Source organism: Syngnathoides biaculeatus, chromosome 12 (genome assembly GCF_019802595.1).
Source record: "Syngnathoides biaculeatus isolate LvHL_M chromosome 12, ASM1980259v1, whole genome shotgun sequence".
NCBI lineage: Eukaryota > Metazoa > Chordata > Actinopteri > Syngnathiformes > Syngnathidae > Syngnathoides > Syngnathoides biaculeatus.
In genome coordinates, this window is record NC_084651.1 from 10,936,784 (window position 1) to 10,950,557 (window position 13,774).

A 13,774-nucleotide genomic window follows, 5' to 3' on the forward strand; every position below is an offset into this window, starting at 1 on the left:
TTGTGTCACGGCTAAGAAAATGGATGGATGGATGGATGGATGGATGGATGGATGGATGGATAACAGAGGAATGGGCATTTGAGTAAAAGTACTTGCTTGACTGTTGGGAACATTTCTGTGGAAGGGTCTGTGCTGAACTGCAATTTCAATGCAGGTGTCATATTCATATTTATATACTTTTACGATACTGGAGGTCTGCATGGTTGTACTTCATCGTCCCATACGTAAGATCATGTTGACATCTCTTGACAGCAAACTAGTTGAGACTGGAGCAACAGTGCCTCTGGCGGTCGCAGCAATGTAGTGCAGCTTTTCCCACTGACTTTAAGAGCTAGTTTCTTCTTCTTTTCCTGTCGATTGGTCCCGTTAGGAGTCGCCACAGTGTGTCATCTTTTCCCATCTAAGCCTAACTCGTCTATCTTCCTCTCTAACACCCACTGTCCTCATGTCCCTCCCTCACAACATCCATCAAGCTTTTCTTTGTTCTTCCTCTCGCTCTTTTGCCTGGCAGCTCCATCCTCAGCACCCTTCTACCAATATACTCACTCTCTCGGCTCTGGACATGTCCAAACCATCGGAGGTCTCCTCTCTCTACTCTTGTGTCTAAAACATCCAACTTTGGCTGTCCCTTTACAATCAATACCATACAATCGTCTGAATTCTTGACTATCAATCGATTATTATGCCCATGCGTAAAAGGCATAATGACCAATGATTAAGTAATTTATTCCAATCCTTCGAAAAGCTCGTTACAATACACATTGAAACAACGAACTATTTGCAGCGGATGCGATTCACATCATCTTTATTCAAACTCAATCAATAAACTTATTTGCAATCAGCAACAGTCGAGAGTTTAGTCCTATAGTTTTGGTCACGGCCCCCAGCATTTGATAAGATATAAAAATAAATGGAGAATGAATAATAAATATTAATGTTCCTTTTTATTGTATCTGGAAAGAATGTATTCTTCGCTTCCATGTGACAACAGTGGCGCTTGTTATTTTGCTGTTGCCATGATACTGGATGGACTAAAAAAGAAGAGCTTTGGCGAGATTGTAGTATTACTGAAAAGAGAGCACACTATTATTACACTGACTCGCCGAGGCATTAGATGTGTTTATCGTGTTCTGGTAAAGGTGCTGCTATGGCAACATCCACGCTAATCTTCTCAGGGGGCACCGTCGTTAGACAAGAGGGATCGTCTCGCTTTTCGTGCATTGGGAGACTGCTGATTGGTCTTTTGGTTTTTATCGCATCTTTTAGATTTAGTATGCACAGGCACGGAGGAAAAAAAAAAAAAAAGAGCCTTTCTGCACTCGGTGTTATCAGATTTAGCCTTCCACCTGAGTGCGTGTGCATTTGAGCAACACCGGCCTCCCCGTTCAACGTCACCTCTTCCCTTGGCGGCGTGACCCGATGTCGGCCCGTGACCCCCGGGACGCCGGGAAACCGTACTGCCATTAAAATAGCAAGCAGGGCGAACAGAGCCTGTTATGAGATTCGCTCGTTTCTTGTGCCCCGCCGGGCGAGTCTATAAATAGCTGCTCACACTGGAATAGAGTTTTCCCCAGCGATGCAGACGAAAGCCAGAGGAACAGCTGCACTAAAGCCAAGTCCAGTTAAATCACATGGGCAGCCGTCGGTCACTCACTTTCACAAGCTAAATTTACCGATGAGGATGAGGCTCTTTCTCTGAATCAGCCTCCCGTTTTGCCCCATCGCAGCTGTTTGTTTCTCGCACTCGCTCGTCGGCGTAATTTGCGTTGATTATCGCTGTCAACCTCGCTCCGCCGTCGTGTCACTCGCTCCCCTTTTGGACACTTTGCCCTCGTCCTTCTCCCGTTTCGGTGACCTCGTCCTGTGGATTTCCTGCTGTCGTTTCCCATTTTGTCTTCCTCCCTGCGTCATGTTTTACCTCTCGCTCTCTTTCTCTGTTCCACTCATTATTATCTCTCCTCCCCTGTGTACGCTGCTAATTGGCGCAATCCTAATATTAACTGTGTTCACGGCTCTCGTTATGGGGACGCCTCATGAAGGAGGAAGATGAACTCAATACATGTTTAAAAATGGGAATTCTAAAAGGAGACTTAGCTCAAGCCTCATGCTAATTAAATATATACCGGTCTGATTTTTTTTATTTTTTTATTTTTTTTTTAATATTAGGCTGACTTGCAAGATCATTTGTTACAAGGGTTAGGGTCTGTTTGGAATTGAAGAAACTGAAAAATAGGGTTTGTGTTTGCTTGACATACTTTATACTGCAAAAAGACTGAATGGATATAGGTTGTGCCCGTTAATGTGCATGAATAATGTGAAACATAAAACAGTGTGTCTTTTGTGTAAAGAAGAATAGATTTCATGACATTGAAAAATAAATGAACAATTCTTAAATAATTTAATGAATATGATGGGCCTGTGTGGGGTTTTCTCTGGGTACTCCAGTTTCCTCCCAAGTTGATTGAAATCTAAATTGCCCTTAGGTGTGTCTGTGAGTTTAAATGGTTGTTTGTTTCTCTGTACCCTGCAAGCGGTTCTTGGTGTACTCAGCCCCTCACTCAAGGTCAGCTGGGATAGGGTTTAGCATACCTGTGACGTTCGTGAGGATAAGCGATACAGAGAATGGACAGATAATATAGAACGGCTTGAGCAGTTAAGTAAACCATGAATAGCTATCAAAAGCGCATGACTTGCACGACAGAGGCTGATCTGAGCCTTGTATTCATTATTTACTAAGAAATGTGAAGCTTGGTAGGGGGTGTGGCTGTTTCTCTTGACCTGAAATGATCCTTGTGGGAACACGGAACGCTTTTCTTTCGAACGAAAAAAAAAATTAGTACATCGACCTGCACTGTTTTCCCCTCAATGGCAAGTGACTGCGAAAGACCACCTACCGAAGAATTTAAGTTGTCCTTTGTCATAATGTGTTAACCATGAACCAGGAAGTAGTTTGCGAACTAATAAAAACAAACGTACGCGTTTCACTCTGTCATGATAGCATGTTGACGTTTCTTTTAATACCCCCCATCCTCTGTTGTCCCCCTTTTTGAGGTTGCAGATGAATAAATTAGCTCCTAGCCATTCCATCTCTCCCCCCACCCCCTCTGTGGCTGTCTCTCACAGTGTTGACATCACTAGTGTGTATATTTAGCTGGCAGATGGATTCTCCCATGGCAGGCTGCTTGCTCTCATCCTACGGCTAAGGGAACGCCACCGTTGGCCCCACAAATGAACCATAAACATTTTTTTTGTTTATAATTGTGTTCTCTGATCTGTCCAACCATCATTTGGTGACTGCATGCATTATTCATTTTTTCCTCCTCCGGTGGCACGGACACATGAACACGTCTGAACGCACCACTGATTGCTGAATGTGCCATCCTAGCGTCCTGTGTTCAGGTGTGGTACAAAAACGTTCATCCCTAGGCAATAGCATTTTTTTTTTTTTTGGGGGGGGGGGTAAATACAGAGGCTATTTGGCTGAGCTAATATTAACTTACTGAGCTGTCTCTGCTCGCTAAAAAGAACAAAACAAACCTCTTACTGTCCCACTCTTTCCAGTAACTTCATTGTGTGACCCATCAACTTTATTCCTCTATAGTTCCCACAGCTCTGCACATTGCTTTTGTTCTTCAAATTTGGAACTGGTACACTTTTCCTCCATTCTTCAGGCATCTTCTCACCCGCGAGTATTCCCTTAAACAAGGTGGTCAAAAATGCCACAGCCATCTCCCCAAAGTGCTTAATCTATGTCATCAGCACCAGCTGCCTTTCCATTTTTCATCCTCTTTAGTCCCTTTCGAACTTCCCCTTTACTAATCATTGCCACTTCCCGGTCCACCACACTTTCCGCTTGTACTCTTCCTTCTTTCTCATTTTCTTCATTCATCATCCTCTCAAAAGTATTCTTTCCAACTATTTAGCACACGACAGGCACCAGTAAAAACATGTCCATCTCTATCCTTAATCACCCTTCCATGCTGCACATCCTTCCCATCTCTGTCTGGCCAACCTGTAGAGTTGCTAATGGCCGTCACTTTGTCATTGTGCTGTGCTTTTGCCGCTGGATCCAAAGTTTCACGAAACTCCATCAACTTTTTGACCCTCGTCTTAGCACATCAAGAGATTGTAAAATATATACCATAGCTGATATTAACTGGTTAGACTCAGAAAAGCCAAACCAACAAACATGAGTCGGTCTACTCGTCTTTCCATTTTTAGCTTATCTTATCCTCCCGATCTCGAACTCCGACGTGTTGGACAAATAAATAATTTTGTGATTGAAAGCTATATATAGTTCACTTTTAAAAGTTACACTGTGCTTTGTACAACCAACATCAGGTAGGCAATTTCAAATAACTAGAAATATTGTATTGTTTTAATTTATTGTTTGGAATATCTTCTTAAAAGCTATGTGTTCTGTGAGAGGTCTCCAGATCAGAAATTAACGCAGGCCACTGACGTTGTTACCTCAACGTACTTAAGAGTGTGTTGGAGCAGGCACCCGGCCAATTGGAGCGAAACCTTAGATCATGGGTCTCAAACTCAATTTACCTTGGGGCCCCTGGAGGCAGAATCTGGCTGAAGCCTGGCTGCATCCTCGGTGCACGTGCATGTGTGTGCAATTTAAAGAAAACTTGGTTCAAGTCTGATCGATGTCAAGCTCCAGGTTCATACGCCCCAACATAATTGGTAGGTTGGTCAGCTCCACACTTAACACTGTAAAAGTGTCATTCATATAAAAGTTGTGGGCCTCACTTACATTAAACTTTCATATTATGGTCGGGGCCACAAAATATCATCTTGGGGGCCTCAAATGGTCTGCGGGCCACCAGTTTGAGCCCCATGCCTTAGTTACACACACACACACACACACACACACACACACTTTCCATGGAGTATTCCACCATGTGACCAGAGAGACGCATGTACAGTTGCATTGTGACTTGTTCTGAGAATGTAAAAACGAGTTTTGGAATGTGATTTTATGAAATGCGACTGCACATTTAATTAATGTATTTAGAAATTGTGTTGGCACTTAAAATGAGTGTCTATAAATTAATTTTGGGGAGACGACATGACGAAATCCACCCCCAAATAATTGTTTAATCTCAATTAAAAATGAGGGAATTTGATATAACGTTTCAGAAATTGGGCAGGTACTGTTGAGTGGAAGAATTGTTGTAGGAACACACACATGTAATGGAGTCACATTATTTTCACGAGTACCAGCAAGTGCAAAATTGTGAGGTTTTTTGCTTGCCGCGTGCTTGTGTGTTATCATAATAATCGAGTAATGGGTCTGGATCACTGTTTGTCTGCTCTGTGCTAATGGTAGCCAAAAAGAAATTTCAAAAGAAATTGAATTGTGGACGTCCTATCCTTTCAGGACTCAAGGTGTAGAGGTAATGTCCTCAAATTCTTGATCTTAGTACTCGCTCTTTACTTGCCAGTCATACCGATTAACTTCAAATACTTGGGGTCAACAATATAGACCAATGGAAAGTGTAGTAAAGAAGGGAATAAACGGGTCCAAACAGGGTGGAACAGGGAGGAAGGCAGAAGGTGTCTGGTGTTCTATACGACAGAAGAGTAGGCTCCGTGAGGATGAAGGGCAGAGTTTATAAAACAGTGGTGAGGCCGGCCTTGATGTAGGGATTAGAGACGGTGCCGTTGAAGAAACAACAGGAAGCAGAACTGAAGGTGGCAGAAATGAAGATGTTGAGTTTCTCTCTAGGAGTGAACAGGTTGGATAGGATTAGAAATGAGCTCATTTGAGGGACAGCCAAAGTTGGATGCTTTGGAGACAAGGTTAGAGAGAGCAGACTTCGATGGTTTGGACATGTTCAGACACGAGGGAGCGAGTATATTGATAGAAGGGGGCTGAGGATGGAGCTGCCAGGCAAAAGAGCGAGAGGAACACCAAAGAAAAGGTTGATGGATGTGGTGAGGGAAGACATGAGGACAGTTGGTATTAGAGAGGAAGATGCACGAGATAGGCTTAGATGGAAAAAAGATGACACGCTGTGGCGACCCCTAACGGGACAAGCCGAAAGGAAAAGAAGAAGAAGACACCGAAATCAGCGTAATTGTGTACCAGAACTTAAATGTGGGATCTTTGCTCCAGCAGTTGTTAGACATTTTAAAACTGTAATCCACAGGTCCCGTCACCCTTAGGCTACAATTCAGTGTTTACTATAAGCAACAGAAACATTTTCTTCTGTTTTGAAGGACATCCATTTGGGGGAAAAATGTGCTGTATTCTTCTGAAGTGGCAGTTGTAAATTCACTATTATTGCTCAGTTTTCTATATGCGTTGCTCGGACGTTAGCAAACTTTATTTTATGTTATGCACCACCTTGAAGCCTTTTACATTTGTGGTGAAGTTATCAAACAAAAATATCCCAGTCAGTACAATGCAGATTGAATTAGTGATTGTTTAATATTGCTGCATTTGTGCATGCATTGTTTGTTGCATGTAGTCAACGTCAGAAACCTTGTTGGGCAATTAAGTGTTCGTCGGAAAAAGGCGTTTTCATTTGTGGTGATTATTATCGTCTTTGTTTTCACTTCCACATTAATTGTTGTATGATTACAGTCTGCTGCATTATATTTAGTTAGCCTTTTACAAAACTGACTGTTGTGTGTCTCCATTTGCCCTGCGATTGGCTGGCAACCAGTTCAAGGTGTACCCCGCCTCCTGACTGAAGATAGCTGGGATAGGCTCCAGTGATCCCGCGACCCTTGTGAGGATAAGTGGCTCAGAAATGGATGGATATGCACGCATGACGCTTAGAGGGTGTGAGCCCCCTAACACTAATAACTAAAGCAAGCATAAATAACCAAATTAGCTGCTGGTGTTTTAAAGAAATGAGGCCCCATGGCAAGAGCAGATAATGATCTAATGACTAAGTCTGGCTGTTTTAGGGCAAGTTTATTGGCATTGTTCTGGGGGTCGGAATCAAATTAGGAAAATGGCAGCTGTGCCCATCCCTTATCATTATAAAATGTAATCCAATTTGATGAGACAATCCTCTTGAAATGGACAGAGCAACCTCCTGGGCTCAACTGTGATAGTAGTACTCTTTAGTCATGCCCAAGTACTCACATGGTGCATGTCTGGTTTGGTCTTTGTGGCCTAAAGGAACCGTAATGGGCAGGCCCTTGGCTGCTCGGTCCATTTACCACCAAGGGCTAAGTACCTTTTTTTTCCAATTTTTTTACAGTTGACCTTCCAAGGTAAAACACAGTTACATAAAAAAAAAAAATCAAAAGTTGCCCACTCTTCATAGTGATAGTTTCATAATGGACGATGAAGGCATAACGTCATGCCACATATCATTTTGTTCATATGGAAAAGAAGTTAATGTTAGTAATGGAGTAGCCATGTTTTCCCTGGTTGGCAGAAAATTGCAGGGTGCACAGAGACAAACAACCAATCAAACCTCAGGGGAATTTAGATTCTCCAATTAATGCACGTTTTTGGGATGTGGGAGGAAACCACAGTGGCCAAAGAAAACCCACACACACAGACATGGGGAGAACATGCCAACTCCAGACCGGTCCTCAGAACTGTGAGGTCAATGCTCTAAACAGTCGCTCCACCGTGCCGCTGTAGTCAGTAACCTTTTTTTTTTCTTTAAATGATGAAAAAGAGGTAGATTCCAAAGCCATGCCCCTACACATGTGGCATAATTAAAATGCTCTAAATGTCCTCTTGTCATGAGCTAGACTTGGCCACTGCCAAAGAGGGGCGTCGCCACGCCACTGCTCTGGGCTGTTTCTCATTGGGACTGTAATTAGACAGGCATTTAAGTTGAAGTTTTTGTCACTGGCATTTGCCAATTCGTTGCCCCGAGTTAGTGAGTTGTATTCACTGGCAGTAGGAATCTCCACCACTGAGAATAGTGTAGTGTTGAGTTACCCCCGTCACAGCGTTTCTGTGCCACCACAGTTTAGTCCTGTCTTAGTTCATGTTTCTTAGTTTGTCTCCTCGTCATCAGACCTCGCTTCACATTTTTGGATCCTGCCTTTGCATTTTGTGCCTCTGCCTTCTCTGACTTCATACACGGTGTATGACCCTGTTCCTTGAATAAACCACGCCCAACATCATGCCCGTGTCTTGGAGTCCTGCATTTGGGTCCAGCCCTGCACCGGAGGTTCGTGACACCTCTAGAAAAGGCATAAGGATACTCGGTACTGTGTAGTGCTTGGGGCATGTTCATATTTACAGATTTTCCCTATAGTGGACAAATTTGAACTATTGGCTATAGTGTCATCTTCATGTATATCCTACTGGCAGCCACAGTTCCAGTTGTTAACAATAACATATGATCATGAGCCTCTTTCATGTTGGCTATCGTTTTTCTAGGTGTAAGGTACCCATGCATAATTCTGTGATCAACGTGAACCTGTTAATTTCCCGGTTTAGTCGCCTTCCTATTTTTGTCTTAACAGAGTTGGAACATTGCCAGCAGTGATGAAGCGTCCACAACCCTTTGTGCTGAAAGCAGTTGTTGCCAACGGCGCCGCCTGTTTACTAACGGCTGTGCGAGACGGCAATGTCTTCGTTGAATACATCCCAGTTGTACTTTTTCTTCACTGGGAAGTGGCAACAGTGGAGTACTGCTGTTAAATGAACCATCCATCCACAAGATTGAACCCTGTATCAATTCCAAGAATCCCCCACAGATAGAAGTCTCTGTGTTATGAGACATTTAAGGAAACTAAAGTGTAAAGGAATGTTGCAATGTGACAGTACTTTTCTCCGTCTCGCATGCACAAATTAGCATTGAAAGGCTTGCATGATGGTGACCCCAAGGTGCAATTAACTTAAAGAAGCATATGTGCGGAATGAAGAGAGCAACTATGTACCATTCTGTCATTATCTAACAAACACCCATTCAAGCACGCACACACGTGTGAGGCATATAGTAGCAGATGGACGCCATTATTGCGCGAAGCCCCGTTCTCCTCCCCTCAGAGGTTTTTGGCTAATCATGCTTACTGAAGCTTTCCCGCGAAGGGAAGATGTTTGATGAGCTTGTATGACAAAGTTGACAATGTTGTTCTAACACTTTGGAGCATGATCATTTAACACTCCATTCGGATTACTGTTATTTAAATGTTTTCATCGTTGTAACTCCGCCGCACTCCCGGGACGCTTGTGAGGATAAGCGGCTTGGAAAATGGATAAAATACAAAAATACAATTCGAGTCATCGGAACAATATTTGACAGATTAATCAAGCGTTAAAAAAAAATCATTTGTAATATAATTAAATATAATATAAATAATGAAACATTTTGTATGTCATAATTTCATGGTGCAATTTAGTTAATTGTGCTACTCCTTCTGGTGTGCCTGCCTTGGCTAACGCAGGGATTCGAATTCAAATTCATGCGGAGACAGATGAAGAGGGATAGTACTAATACAGTTAGTGACTCAGTAAAATTAATTATTAATGGTCAGTTTTCATCCATCCACCCATTTTCTTACCCGCTTATCCTCACAAGAGTCGCGGGTAGTGCTGGAGCCTATCTCAGCTTTCAGATGGCAGGAGGCAGGATACACCTTGAACTGGTTGCCAGCCAATCGCAGGGCACATTGAGACAAACACACCACACTCACGATCACACCTAGGGGCAATTTAGAGTGTCCAATTAATGTTGACATTAATTAATATAAGTATTGTAATATTATTCGTCTGTGTGCTCATTAAGGGTTTTAAAACCACCAGCTAATCAATGCTAATCATAGCATATGTATTTCCATGTTAGCATTTAGCAGGCCTTTCATAAGATTTTAAATACAGTTCACCAAATGTCATTGTCTTTATTTTTAATTTGACAGCAAACAAACTGGAAGTAGCATTAAACAGATTGAAGCCTCTATTTGAATGAATTATTCACTATTTACCAAACGTATCGTGAAGTGGAATGTGTTCGCTGCCGCCATACAGCACTTGTATTTCAAGTTTGTGCTCCATCATTGTCCTCTTTTTTTCCATAATCCTAAACGGGTTCTTTATTATTATTTTTTGTCTTACAGGAGGCTCAGAAAGTGAACAACCCCGCCAACAATCAAGCAGCAGACAGGGCACTAAAGGGTCCTGATGAGAAGACTGAGGAGGTCCCGGCCAGTGAGGTGGGATGGATGACTTCGGTCAAAGACTGGGCCGGCGTCATGATCTCGGCGCAGACCCTCACTGGCAGAGTTCTGGTAGGTTTTCTTCTTCTCATTTAAAAAAATGTAAGCATCTTAAATCCTTCTTGTTAAAGTCCACGAGCAGTATGTTGTGCATCGACAAGCCCACTTTGAGTTAAGTGCAGCGTTTTCCTGCTCAAGTTGGCCTCAGTCCAAATGGTTCAATATTTTGCCGAGTGCTATAAATTCCAAGTGTTACTCTGCAGAATTTGGATGAATATAGAACTTTAAACATGCAAACTAATTTGTGTATCCTTTGAGTTTTTCCTTTAAAGTACATTACGACCTACATGAAACTATTTCACCCCATCCGGTTACCGTACTCCTCCTTTTGCCAAAGTTTCTCCCCGTTTACATTCTTGTGACCAGTGAGATAAAATAAGTTGATTCTCCGAAACGAGGGCACACAGTTTCCAAGCTCTGGTTTGGAGCCTGACAAATTTGTCATCCACACCTTTTGTCTTTTCCCCCCATCATATACACACTGGGTTAATTGCCACTACACACTGCGGAGACGTTATTAGATTCCCCAGGGAAGCTAACTGACATCTAATTCTGGCGGATACGCTGAGTTGGCCGACACTGTTCAATTAGCAATTATGGCTGACTTGCTGCGTGCTGTTGTACAAGGTGGCGTGTACTCTGCTGGCTTAACCAATGAGTGAGCACATGTGCGCGGGCTTGCTTTTTTGTTGATCACAAGTGGGAAACACCAGGCTGACACTGTAATTTGAGAATACAATGGTACCTCTACTTACGAACGTCTCTATTAATGAAAAAAAAAATCAGGTTATGAAATGCCTCAATGAAAAAATATTGTCTCTGGTTATGAAGGAAAGTTCAGGAAACAAAAGAAGACCTAATAAGTGATGGCTGTAGCATCTTCCTGCCATCCCATTGGCTAGGAGCTTTACCCATGATGCTTTTTGTTTCTGTTGGACACTTGACTGTAACTGAATCACGGTAGTGCTGTTACACGCTGTCTCACACTGTTTTTTTTTTTTTTTTTGTGTGCAAGTCTATTCATCTTTCTTAACCATGGGCCCCAAGAAGCTTTAGTGGAATTAAGTTGTGTGTGCGCGTACATTTGTACGTATGTTTGCCTCCTCCTCCGTCCCCCACGATGCCGTTTGCTTGTCACTCACCCTTCTCTTTGCAAAATCGCCTAATACCCAAGGTAACCCAACATCATTTTTATTATTCTTTATATTATTTACTTTGAATGCTTATTTTTGGCGGGGTCAGGGGTTTGGAACGGATTCGGATATCTAGAACAGATTAATTTGGTAAGTAGAGGTACCACTGCATATTGCAATGGATTACAATTGAATTGAAACAATCACTATGTGACCTTGGTTGAGTTGGTTTTACAAAAATATGTCCTTGGCCGTTTAGGAATAAGAGACATTTTATGCAGAGTATCTCCATTTTCAAGTGCTAATTAAAGCAATTCCGGGAGTGTCAATCAAAAGTAAGCGTCATCATACATCGGATCTCATTAGGGTTCAAATGAGTGTGCATGATCGCTATTGTGGGTAACACGTTTCATTTACTCCATTACATTGACTTAAGAACCTTTGTGGATAAATTATACTCTTCAGAGGAATTTTAATGCACTGTAAATTACCTGTACTTTAATATATTTTTGTAAAGATGAAGTGCTACTTTGATTCCGTTACACTGAACTACCTTCCGCTTACTACTTATACTTTACCATTTACTGCAAACATGATGCATTTACATGTATTTTGGTTTGTCAGAGAGACTGGGTCCTGTCACATGACTCTGTTTCACCAATGCAACGTAACCACAAATGCATACAATCAATCATAACCAGATACAAAGTCTCTATCACTCCTCAGTGTTTCTCTGACGATGTGAACCATGGCAGAAATCTGTTTACCTTACAAAGTATGATAAATAACAGCTATGTCATGCTCTGTCATCTATGTCTGCGTAAAAAAATAAACCATGCAAAATGTAATGCTCTGTGTAATAAATCCAGCAGGTCGAGCACACCACATGAATATAAATTGCAGCTACTCCAACCAAATCCGAGCTGTTGGAGCTATTTGTTCCTCTACGTAGAAACTGTTGTGCGCGTTCAAAAAGAGGGACGGACAAAAAGCAATCTGCAATGTATCCAAAAAGATAAAGATGGAAGTCTGCAGAACTCACATTGTTTTGGAGGAATGAGAGGCACGTCAGCATTGCTGATAAATATTTGTGAATCCACCTGTTCAAGTTCAATACACTGGTAATTAAAGTTTTGATTATCTTTTGATCATTTTGGCCTGGCACAAGCATAAAGAAAGTTAAAGAGAATTTCTGCGACCGAAATTTAGGTTAAATTATAAATTGTATTATTGTTTTAGTCAAGGTGATAATGTCGGGCAATATGTGATTTTGTACCTTACTGTCGTGCTTTTTTTTTTAAATTTGACATATTTATAAAACGTAATTCCCGGGCTTCAGAGCACACCTGGTTACAAGCCTCACCGAGCACATTGGTAAAGGAAATACCATTTGGTACATACACCGCGGCTGTGTAAAAGCCCCAAGTGCCCACATTAAAACCCACATTGAAACACGAGGTATTTATAAATACGGTACACAGAAAGAGTTTAACGCTAACGCTAGCGCTGCGATACCTCTAGTGCTAACTCTAGTGCTAACGCTAGTGCCGCGGTAAAGCTAGCGCTGTCCTTACACTCGTGCTAACGCTAGCGCTGTGCTAAAGCTAGTGCTAACGCTAACAGGGCTGGTTAAAATGAAACTTATCAGTAAATACCACCGAGACACGGCAATAATTCAGCAGGAACACACTAGCACAGCGCTAACGCTAGCGCAGGTAACAGGGCCGGTAAAAGTCACTTCCTGGGCACATATATTTCACAGGTCTCGTTCTTACCTTTTCCGCTCGAGTGCCCCCTTGCGGCCATTAGAAAAAAAAAAAAAACACAAAAATTAGCCGCATCACTGTATACACCGCAGGGTTGAAAGCGTGTGGGAAAGAAAGTCCTGGCTTGTAGGCCGGAAATTACGGTACATTTGTATGTATGCTAAAAAATAAATTGGAAGTTCTCACCACTTACTTAGTACTCGATTAGTTTTATTCATTTGCGCACTTACTCCAAGACAAATACTAATATGTAGGACTTCTTTTTACTTTGACTCAAGTCACATTATTCCAAAGTAACATTACTCTTACTTGAATGCTATTTTTGTCGACTCTCCCCACCTCTGCTCAGTAGTAACCAGGAAGACTCTGAATTAAATTCCAGGAGCTGTCACTTTTAAGTTTAAGTTGCTCCATACTTGACGAGGTTAGCGGGGAAACCGTGAAGGACGGGGGTGGGGGCGGGGGCGGGGGACGCTTTCAAAGCAGAATATGAAGAATCCTGTGGGGAGCTGTCAATTTACAAAATGAGCCTCGCTTTCATCCACTGGCACGGTATCACACTTTCATCTCAGAGCTGCGACTCCATCCTGCCGCTATGCATAAATGTATGTGAGCGAGCGCTGCAGAAGCATCGGCATGGAGGACGACACGTAGGGGGGAGAGCTG

The 13,774-nt window shown here is 42.3% G+C and overlaps 1 protein-coding gene across 4 annotated transcripts in view; it reads left to right on the forward strand.

Annotated features, from left to right (window-relative positions):
- kcnma1a (potassium large conductance calcium-activated channel, subfamily M, alpha member 1a) overlaps positions 1-13,774 on the forward strand; it is a 194,588-nt gene that overhangs the window by 48,244 nt on the left and 132,570 nt on the right. For all 4 annotated transcript variants that reach the window (XM_061837674.1, XM_061837675.1, XM_061837676.1 and 1 more), the window contains exon 2: positions 10,051-10,221. In XM_061837674.1, the coding sequence (XP_061693658.1) occupies positions 10,051-10,221 (171 nt within the window). The remainder of the gene's footprint in view (positions 1-10,050; positions 10,222-13,774) is intronic.